Source organism: Cannabis sativa, chromosome 6 (genome assembly GCF_029168945.1).
Source record: "Cannabis sativa cultivar Pink pepper isolate KNU-18-1 chromosome 6, ASM2916894v1, whole genome shotgun sequence".
In the NCBI taxonomy this organism is placed as follows: domain Eukaryota; kingdom Viridiplantae; phylum Streptophyta; class Magnoliopsida; order Rosales; family Cannabaceae; genus Cannabis; species Cannabis sativa.
Window position 1 is genome coordinate 49,426,015 of NC_083606.1, and position 11,887 is coordinate 49,437,901.

Sequence of the window (11,887 nt, forward strand, 5' to 3'; positions counted from 1 at the left end):
TTCAACATGCACACACGTGTAACTACCATTAATTATCACTTCCTTTTAATTTATTTAATTTAGGCTACTACTTACTAACTAATGACCATAATAATACTAAAAATCATTTCTAATCCCATAGTTTTCAAATTGTAATGTGTTCCATGTTGGGCTTTCATTAGCATGTAAAATCACCCAAAATTTCTCATCTTGAAAACTAACACAAGCTTGTAAAAAAAATACAACTTAATAGATATTACTATTTCCACATTGAGATATCTAGGCTAACTTAATGGATATTAATGACTAAATATTTTCGGTTATTACAATCTACCCTCCTTAAAGGAATTTTGTCCTCGAAATTTACTTACTTGAGAATAACTCGGGGTACTGATTCTGCATGTCCTTCTCCAACTCCCATGTCGCTTCTCTATCATGACTATCACTCCACAGGATTTTGACTAAGGGTATAGTCTTATTTCGTAATACTTTTGTTCCTTTTTCTATCACGCGCACAGGGTGTGCCATATAACTCATGTCCTGCTGCAAGTTCAAGTTCTCGTATTTAAGCACATGTGTCGGATCAGGTACATACTTACGTGACATGGAAATGTGGAAAACATTATGCGTTTCTGCTAATGTTGGCGGTAGGGCCAAACGGTAAGCTACCTGACCAACTCTGTCCAGTATCTCAAAAGGACCTATAAATCTTGGGCTTAACTTTCCCCTTTTTCCGAAACGCATAATCCCCTTCATGGTGATACGTTCAAGAACACTAAGTCCCCTATAGAAAACTCAACCTCCCGTCTTTTCAGATCTGCATAACTTTTCTGTCTACTTTGGGCGGTGAGCATCCTTTGCCGTATCTTTTCAACTGCTTCTGAAGCTTCTCTTACTGCTTCTGGACCTAAATAGCGTCTTTCTCCAACTTCATCCCAGTGAAGCGGTGACCTGCATTTTCGTCCATACAACATCTCATATGGTGCCATTCTGATTGTGGCTTGATAACTATTATTGTAGGAGAACTCCATTAGGGGTAAATACTTGCTCCACGAGCCAGTGAAGTCCAGTGCACACGCTTGAAGCATATCCTCGAGTATTTGGATGGTGCGTTCAGATTGTCCATCTGTTTGGGGATGAAATGCTGTACTTAATTTCAATCGCGTCCCCATTGCCTTATGTAGACTCTCCCAGAACTTGGAGGTGAATACTGAACCTCTATCAGAGACTATCGTCTTTGGAACTCCATGCAACCTCAATATCTCCTGTACGTACAAGTCAGCGTACTGCTTCGCGTTGTAAGTAGACTTTACTGGAACAAAGTGTGCTGACTTTGTGAGTCTATTTGTAATTACCCAAATTGAGTCGTGTTGCTTGGTTGTTCGGGGTAGTCCTGTCACAAAATCCATGGCTATATCTTCCCACTTCCATTTAGGGATTTCCAGGGGTTGCAACATCCCTGCTGGTCTCTGATGTTCAGCCTTAACTTGTTGACATGTGAGGCATCTAGCTACAAATTTAGCTACATCCTTCTGCATCCCTGGCCACCAATACAAGGTTTTTAAGTCATTGTACATTTTGTTTTACCCTGGATGCATTGAGTAGGGTGTAGTGTGTGCTTCCATCATGATCTTTCTTTTAAGCTCTACGTCATTGGCTACACACACTCTTCCCTTATACCTCAGCATGTTGTCTGTACCTCCGGAGAAATCCTCTGCCTCCTTCTCTGGCAAGCCTACTCCCTTCTTCTGTAAGAACTCATCAAGAATCTGTGCATCTTTAAGTTCTTGTAGCAGCGTTGAGACAATGGTTAGGTTGGCTAGTTTTGGAGTAATGATCTCTATACCACTTCTTTGGAGTTCTTGTTGTAGTGGCCTTTCTATTTTCGCCAGTATTGCCAAGCTGGCATAACTGCATCTACTTAGCACGTCTGCTGCTACGTTGGCCTTCCCCGGGTGGTAGTGGATTTCACAATCATAGTCCTTAACAAGCTCTAGCCATCGCCTCTGCCTCATGTTGAGTTCCTTTTGCGTAAAGAAGTACTTAAGTCTCTTGTGGTCCGTATAAATTTCACATTTCTCCCCGTAGAGATAGTGCCTCCATATTTTTAGCGCAAAAACTACTCCTGCCAACTCTAGATCGTGTGTTGGGTACCTCTTTTCATACTCCTTAAGTTGTCTTGAGGCATACGCTACTACTTTGTCATTTTGCATCAGCACGCATCCCAGCCCTTGTTTTGATGCATCGCAGTACACCACAAACTTATCCTTGTTATTGGGAACACATAATACAGGGGCTGTTATTAGTTTGTCCTTAAGTGTTTGGAAGCTACCCTCACACTTTTCTGACCAGACAAACTTTTGCGTCTTTCGAGTCAAGTTGGTTAGAGGAGTTGCGATCTTGGAAAATCCTTCAACGAAGCGTCTATAGTAACCAGCTAGACCCAAGAAGCTTCTTACTTCACTTGCAGTCTTAGGTGTTGGCCAGCTCTTAACAGCTTCGATCTTTGTAGGATCCACCTCGACTCCATCTTTGGAAACTATATGGCCTAGGAATGCCACCTTCTCTAACCAGAATTCACATTTCTTGAATTTGGCATATAGTTAGTTCTCCTTAAGTCGGCTTAGAGTCATCCTCAGGTGTTCCTTATGTTCCTCCACAATTTTGAAATAGATAAGAATGTCATCAATGAATACAACAACAAACTTATTTAGGTACTCCTTGAACACCCCATTCATCATATCCATGAAGGCTGCTGGGGCGTTAGTTAGTCCGAAAGACATTACTAAGAACTCATAGTGTCCATACCGTGTTCTGAATGCTGTCTTGGGTATGTCTTCCTTCCGGACCTTCAGCTGGTGATACCCAGATCTTAGATCTATCTTTGAGAACACAGCCGAGCCTTGTAATTGATCAAAGAGATCGTCAATCCTTGGCAAAGGATACTTACTCTTGATGGTCACCTTGTTGAGCTCACGGTAGTCTACGCACATCCTCATACTTCCATCTTTCTTCTTGACAAAGAGTACCGGCGCACCCCAAGGTGAGTAACTCGGTCTAATGAATCCTTTGTCTAAGAGCTCCTGTAGCTGTATTTTAAGCTCTTTTAACTCATTAGGTGCCATTCTGTATGGAGCCTTTGAAATTGGATTAGTCCCTGGAGCTAATTCGATGATGAACTCCACCTCTCTGTCTGGAGGTAGTCCCGGTGAATCTTCTAGAAAGACCTCTGGAAATTCACAGACTATGTGCACATTCTCCACATTTAGTTGCGTCTCTATTGCTCTATCCACTACGCTGACCAAGAATGCCAGACACCCCACCTTCATTAGCTGACTAGCTTTTAGGGAAGAGAACGGAGTCCTCAAGGCCAGCTTGTCGCCCTTGAAAATAAACCGATCCCCAGCCTTTGTTTCAAAAACGACCAGTTTCTTTCGGCAATTGATTGTCACACCGTGACTAGATAGCCAATCCATCCCAAGTATAACATCATATTCCTTCATTTCCAGCTCTATTAGGTCGCCCATGAGTTCTTTGCTTTCGATTATGATAGGTACATCTCGCATTCCTCTTGTTGATAACATGGTTTCTCCTGAGGATAATTCCGTCAAAATACCACATCTAAGTAGGTCACATGGCTTATCTATACTATCAATTACCCTAGTAGCTATATAAGAATGAGTAGCTCCAGAATCAAAGAGAACATTACAAGGCAATCCATAAATAGAAACCTGACTTGAGACAACAGTGTTGCTTGTGGCCGCTTCTCCTCTGGTGAGAGCAAATACTCGAGCAGGAGCGGCTTGGTTCTCCTTCTTTTGTCCCTTTGGGCAATTTTTCTTCAGATGGCCTGGCTGCCCGCAATTGTAGCACACCCCTGACTTCATCTTACACTCCCCAAGATGTATTCTATTGCATGTGGGGCAAATTGGGAATTCTACATAGGACCTTTTCACCCCATTGTTGTTATTTTGGACCACTACTTTCCCCTTTTTATCACGATCATTACCGTGATTTCCCTCGTATTTTCTCTTATTCTCTAGATTTCCTCCATTGTTTCTTCGGGCTTCCCACTTAGCAGCATTATCCTTCTTTATATCATTTTCGAGTAACTCAGCTTCGAGAGCTTTTTCTAACACCTCAGCATAAACTGTGTTGGTCCCCACCATGATCTTCACATCTTTTTTAATCATGGGGTTCATCCCCTTCAAGAACCTTTTGACCCGTAGGGCCTCGGTTGGTACGATCTCTTGTGCAAACTTTGCCAGACGGTCAAATTGCCTAGCATACTCCGTGACAGTGAGATTGTTCTGTCTCAGATTCATAAACTCATCTTCTTTTGCAGCCAGTATGGCAGCACTATAGTACTTCCTGTTGAACACATCAACAAAGTCCAACCAGGTCATAGTTGTTATGTTGCGACTCTGTCTTACTACCTCCCACCAGATCCGTGCATCCTTTTTAAGTAGGCTGGCAGCACATGATACTCTTTCCCTATCATTGAGGTCCATGTATTCCAATATGGACTCCACTTAGCGCAACCATTCCTCAGCTTCAAGTGAGTCCGAGCTCCCATTGAATATTGGTGGTTGTTGTTTCCTGAATCGCTCGTACACAGGTTCAAAACGTTGTATTGGTTCTGGATTCAATGCAGTTGGTTGAAGAGCTAGGTTTCTAACGGGTGGATTTTGATTCTGGCGTAACTCATTCTGAGCTCGTAGCCTTGCAATTTCTTGAGTTAGCTCCTCACATATACGAGTGTTTTCTCGGAGTATCTCAGCTTGAGCATTGGGAGGTGCTTTTTGTTGTTCGAGTGCTACTTCATCTACCAGTGCTACTGATGCTCCTTGTCTACCTCCCATACCGCTTTGGCCTCCACATCGGCCTCCGCGTCTACCATCACCTCGGCCTCCGCCCCTTGCGGGTGCTGGAGCTACATCCACGTGGATGTTTCTATTGCCGTTGATTCGAACTAATCTTCTTGGAGACATTATTTCCTAATGTTCCTTGTTTGTTTCTAAGAATCTCTAAAAGAAGATAAACTTAAATAAGATACTATTTTCAAAAAAAAAAAAATGCCCATACTTATATAACTAGTTCACAAATAATTTCTATTTATTCAAAGATAAAATAAATAATCACATAATAAAATACACATTTTTTTTATTACTTAAAGAAAATTTCTATGATTTTCTTTTTTTTTTCATTTTTTTTTTTTCAAGAGGCATATGGTGCTAACTAAAATCAAGTTCTAAAATTTTACCCAAAAATTTTATTTTAAACTAACTTCAAATATATTTAAACGTATATATTAGAAGAAAAAAATTATTTCATATGGGCAGTACCTAAACTTGGATATTGGTACTAAGATTTTTTTTTTTTTGAAGTAAAATGCAAATTTAGAAATTACACAAATACACATAAAATGCAAGCATATATAATGAGACTTACTTGGTGGCAAGCGGAAACTTTTTGGCTGATGTGTGTAACTCGTGAGAACGTTCGGGACCGATATAACTGTGGCTCTGATACCAAACTGTAATGCCCGTACTTTTATAAAAATATTAATTTTATTTACAAGCGTTAATTGCGAAAAACCATAATGTTGCATTTTTATTTAATACTTGAAAATATTCACAAGGCCAGTTTTCGTACAAAAGACATAATAATTAATAACTAAAATAATTGCGACATAAGTTTAATAACGTAAATAAATAAATAGAGCGCCCTAGACCACCCGAAGTTATATGGCCCTCAGCGAGTTCACACACACAGGCATCCAAAGTTCCACTCGCCACCGGCTTTCTAAACTTTCAGTTACCTTGGTCTGCAGATGGTAATTAGATAAGGGTGAGCTACTAAACTCGGTAAGGAAATGTGTGTCAGGTAGTCACATAAATAAAAATAAAACTTAATTAAAATGCACATGCACATATTTAGGCAGATAGCAAAATATATACTTAATCATATCACTAGTCACTAATAACTAGGTTCTAAGCTAAATCACATAGTAATGATTACGCCCGAGTCCAATTTTGGCAAATAAACTCGAGCTATTGGACTAAATGGGGGAGGGCTGGGTTCAGTAAAATCGTACCCACTACTAAATGGCCCCCTATCTACCATATAGACCCAACAGTCAAGTATTTAACCATTATCTTCTCGGTCAAACCATGTCACATAAACTATAATCTATCTAATATAAATAATGGCAAGTACTATACATTATTTAAATAACAAAACAATCATAACTAAATAATGTGAATCTTATAAACACACTATTTACATACATACTTAAATAACATGAATCTTATAAACATATTATTTAAATATATATCTTTAGCAATGGCCATGCCTAATACTGTAAACATATATAAATAACATGAATCTTATAAACATATTATTTGAATATATATTATACAGTACATTAAATAACAAACAATAAAGAGTCAGGCAGAAGAACTTAGTTAACTTCTCTTTTACTATTCCCGCTCTTCCTATGAATGTTATTACAGACAGAAAACTTATGTTTTTCTACTTAATTTCCTTACCTCGAATGAGGAGTCCTCGCCTTGATTGCAATGAAATTGACCCTTGAGAAATAATTATCTTATGAAAAACCTAAATTTCATATATATATATATGAAACCTTAAATTTGAATTTAGAAACCCAAAATTATAAAATGATATACCTTAGCTTCCAATAAGATCTAGTTGAGCACTAAAACTTGAACGTAAAATGGTGGTAGTAGTGATGTCGATATGATGAAGGAGATGTATATATATATTTATAGGAGGATGATGGTGATTGTTAAGAGAGGGCGTAGATGTTTAAAGTTTGTATTAATTATAATGGTATGTATGGCTATCTTGCCTCTTGGAGAAATAAGTGATTAACTATAAAAGATGGAATAAAATAACTTCAGTGTAGAGAAAATAGAAAAAGGATAAGAGAAAGTATAATAGCTAGCTTCTAGTGAAATGAAGAAGTGAGGTAAACTCGCTATTTATAGGCCCTTAGCTAACCCAGTTACGATACAACACAACTCATGGTTAAGCTCTTTGAGGATAATAAATTAATAAGCTGAAAACCCATTCAAAAATCATAACTCCCTAAGTCTGGCATCATACTCGATCAATTCGGTTGAAAATAACAATTGTTTTATTAAGTGAACCGAGTAAGACTATTCCTAAATCTTCAATTGTTGACTAATGAGAGATTGTCTCTCTATAGCTGCCACGTGACTATTATTTTAAAGCTTCAAATTTTGAATTTTACTCTTGTTTTGATTCCTATGCCTACATCCCATGCATTACTCCTAACCAAACCATGAAGACTAGTTTCACATGCACACACGTGTAACTACCATTAATTATCACTTCCTTTTTATTTATTTAATTTAGGCTACTACTTACTAAGTAATGACCATAATAATACTAAAAATCATTTCTAATCCCATAGTTTTCAAATTGTAATGTGTTCCATGTTGGGCTTTCATTAGCATGTAAAATCACCCAAAATTTCTCATCTTAAAAACTAACACAAGCTTATAAAAAAAAATACAACTTAATAGATATTACTATTTCCACATTGAGATATCTAGCCTAACTTAATGGATATTAATGACTAAATATTTTCGGTTATTACATTAACTAACAAATCAAAGAACATGTATAATAATCTTGAGATCGAACCTAACCATATCAGGATTAAGATCATTTGATCTAGGATCAACATGTGATATTGAATTAAATAGATATTACGGTAAATTTTAACAAATCTAATCAAAGTTCAATATCGGTCCCTTTCGATGTATACTCCATACATCCGATACATGTAATCTTTGCCAATGCCCTGGAAAGGACATAACACTTATCCAAGGTGTAAGAATACCTATTGCTGATTATCATGTCAATCTAAATCCAGTGAACTGACAAATCAGGGAATAAACTTTCGAACATATAATTAAGATTATATTCCACTGTGTTGACAACCCTATAATCATTAACAAATTCATATGTTCTGGACTTAAATAGAATTCATACATTATATGTATATAATCATGAAATAAATCATGTGAAACATGCAACATAAAATGTTATTTCTGATCTTTATTAATAAGTAAATCTGATTATATTGAAATGGGTTTTATTTAGGGCACAAAACCCAACAGATGCGCCACTATGGAGAAACTTTTTATGATACCATGGTTCGCACAAAAACTAGTGAAGGACTGGCTGTCAAACTTTTTGCCATTGTCCGAAACTATTTTATAAGGCAATCTTAACTGACAGACTATTTTCTTCACAACAAAGTCTTGAACTTTTTTAAATGTAATGGTTGCTAATGGTCCGGCTTCCGTCGACTTAGTGAAGTAATCAATCGCAACCACTGCGTACTGCACTCCTCCCTTGCCTTTGGGTAATTGTCCGATCAGGTCAATTCCAAAAATGGCAAAAGCCCACGGACTTTGCATCAGAGTTAACTCGTTGGGCGGAGCTCCAGGCATCTTAGAAAATCTCTTGCATTTGTCGCATTTTTTGACATAGGCCTTTGAATCTTCAATCATTGTCGACCAGAAATAACCTTGCCTTATAATTTTCTTAGATAAACTCTGCCCTGCTGCATGATTTCCATAATATCCATCGGGCACCTCAGATAAAAGTCGTGCAGCTTCTTCTTGAGTAACACATCTGAGCAACGGCATAGAGAATCTTCTTCTGTACATAATTCCCTTTACTATGATATACCCTGCATCCTTCCTCCTCATCTTTCGAGCTTCATTTCGATTATCTAGGAGTTCTCCAGTGTTGAGGTAAGCTGCTGTTGGTGTCATCCAGTTTGGGGAAGTATCAATCATTTCGATCTCTTCCGTGCCAGTAATGCTAGGCTCTTCGAGGAACTAGATAGGAACCAAGTTTGCTCTATCATTTGCATTACTGCTTGCCAATCGAGCTAACGCATCTGAGTTGTGTTTTCCTCCCTTGGAATTTTTCTGAGATCGTAGCTTTTGAATTGTGCAAGCAGGTCATGTATTTTGCTCAGAGATGCTATCATCTTTTCTCCCTAGCCTCGTATTCTCCAGATACGTGATTTACCACCAGTTGTGAATCGCTACAGATTTTGATGTGTTCGGCTCTCATCTCCCGAGCTAGTTTTAGGCCAGCGATCAAAGCTTCATATTCGGCTTCGTTATTGGATGCCTTGAATCTGAACTTGACTGCACCGTGCAGGTGCTGCCCGTCAGGTGTGACAAGGGCGATTCCTGCACTGAATAATTGATATGTGGCTGACCCGTCCACAAGTAGTTTCCAAGTCATCTTTTCTTCACTGTTACTCGGGTGAGGCATTTGTACTGGCTCAGGGTTACTTTTCGGTGTGCTTTCTTCTTTGCCTGTGCATTCTACCATAAAGTCTGCTAGGGCCTGGCCTTTGATTGCTGTTCGGGGTTGGAAAGTAATCTCGTACTGACCTAGCTCCACTGCCCACTTGATTAACAGTCCAGAAGCTTTTTGTTTTTGCAATATTTGGCGTAATGGTTGATCAGCGTACACCCAAACAGGATGAGCTTGAAAATAAGGCCTTAACTTTCTTATTGCTAGAATCAGGCAGTAAGCGAGTTTCTCTATCAATGGGTAACGACCTTCGGCCTCAATGAGTGTTTTACTAATGTAATCGATCGGGTGTTGTATGTTGTTTTCCTCTCTGATTAGCACGACACTCACAGCATGCTCTGTAACAGCTAAGTCTATCCCAAGTTCTTCTCCATCCAGAGGTTTCGAGAGTACGGGCGGCTTTGCTAGTTGCATTTTTAGCTCTTGAAAAGCTTTTTCACATTCCTCCGTCCACTCGAATTTCTTATTTCCTCACAGGATGTTGAAAAACGAAACACACTTGTCTGTTGACTTTGAAACAAATCTGCTGAGTGCGGTGATCCAACAAGTCAAACTTTGGACTTCCTTGGTTCTTGTTGGCGATTTCATATCCAGGAGGGCTTGAATCTTCTCTGGATTAGCTTTAATTCCTCGGGCATTGACAATGAAACCCAGAAACTTTCCTGAGCTCACTCCAAAGGAGCACTTTAAGGGATTTGGTTTCATGTTATACTTCCTGGGGACTTTGAATTATTCGTCCAGGTCATCTATGTGCCCCCCAGCCTTCCTGGATTTGACGAACATGTCATCCACATATACTTCCATGTTTTGTCCAATCTGGTCTTTAAACATCTTGTTTACCAATCTTTGGTATGTGGCTCCAGCGTTTTTGAGACCAAATGGCATGACTTTGTAGAAATATAGACCCATATCTATTCGGAAACTTGTATGTTCTTGGTCTAGTGGATGCATTTTGATCTGATTGTACCCCGAATAAGCATCCATGAAGCTTCATATTTCGTGCCCGGCTATTGCGTCCACAAGCTGATCGATCCTTAGAAGTGGAAAATAGTCTTTGGCGCATGCTTTATTGAGGTCTGTGAAATCAATACAAACTTGCCATTTTTTGTTCGGCTTGGGTACCAGTACGAGATTAGCAACCCAAGCCGGGTAGAAGGCTTCAATTATGAAATTTTTGTTGCGTAGCTTTTCTACCTCTTCTTTTAGGGCTAGTGCTCGCTCTTTGTCCAATTGCCCTCGCTTTTGTTGTACTGGTCGAAAGTTTTGGTCGATGTTTAAGACATGTGAAATTATAGAAGGATCGATTCCGACCATATCCTCATGTGACTAGGCAAAAACATCCAGGTTTGCTCTCAAAAATTTTATCAATGCTGATTTTACTTCGAGCAACAAACCTTTTCTGATTTTAGCTTTCTGGCCGGGGTATCTGGATCGATCTCAATCTCTTCCAATTCCTCCACAGGTCCAACAGTGCTGCTTGGGTCCCCAAGTCGAGGATCCACATCTTCATCCCCGCCCTGGGAAATTCCCTACTTAGGAATGCTTTTTCCCTTGTCTGTGCTCTGGCTGGAGGATACTTCCTTTTTAGCCTTGGCCACTGCAAGGTTATAACATTCCCGAGCAACTTGCTGGTTTCCTCTTAGACACCCTACCCCGTTGGAGACTTCTGGCATGAATGGAAAATTGACGTAACATCCTTTAAGTCGTACAAGGCTGGTCGGCCTAACATGACGTTAAAGGCTGAGGGAATGTCCAATACCAGAAATCGCGACATTATAGTTATGCTCGTCAGAGCTTGTCCAACAGTGAGGGGTAGGCGAATTTTCCCTAGAGGTGGGACTCCTTGGCTGGAGAAATCATATACAGGCTGAAGACAGGGGGTTAGATCTTTGAGTTTGAGCTCCATCTTTTCATATGTAATCTTGAATAAGATGTTGGAAGAGGCTCCATTATCTATCATAGTTCTGGCCACCATCTTTTTAGCTATCTGGACTTCCACAACCAATGGGTCGTTGTGCGGAAATCTGATTTTGATACCATCTTCATCATTGAATGTTATGGTGGGCTCTCCTGTGCATGGGATTTTTGGCTTCCTCTCTTCTACGGCCAGGATCACTTCTTGTTGCTCGTGCTAAACTGTTCGGGCATACCTCTCCCGGGCTTTGCCTGAATCTCCAGCTATGTGCGGGCCTCCAATGATGACTTGTAAATGCCCATCTACTGGTGGAGGTAACAAGTCTTGGTTGTTATCACCCCTTTGGTTCTGATCGGCCTTGACATACTTGTTGGAATTATTTTACTAGGATCTTAGATTTACTAACAAGTATGTTATTTAACATCCTAAATATGAACTTCCCAAACGATATGAAATAAACACACATAAAGTATAAGAAACCTTACAGTGGTTGCAGTGGAATATAATGTCTCCTTCCACTCAGATCTCTAACCCTTGTATCCTTTCTGTCGCAGAGTATCACCAAGATCTGAGCCCGAATGTCCTTCTCTTGAATCT

General features: G+C 39.5%; 1 protein-coding gene across 1 annotated transcript; it reads right to left on the reverse strand.

The window, feature by feature from the left end:
- Positions 1-342: 342 nt before the first annotated feature.
- LOC133039281 (uncharacterized) lies at positions 343-735 on the reverse strand. The gene has a single exon (XM_061118139.1). It carries the CDS (start codon positions 733-735, stop codon positions 343-345), a length of 393 nt encoding a protein of 130 aa, XP_060974122.1.
- Positions 736-11,887: the final 11,152 nt, after the last annotated feature.

What these genes read in the sequence shown, in the direction of transcription:
- LOC133039281 (XM_061118139.1), bottom strand. Translation starts at nt 735, where the DNA reads ATGAAGGGGATTATGCGTTTCGGAAAAAGGGGAAAGTTAAGCCCAAGA.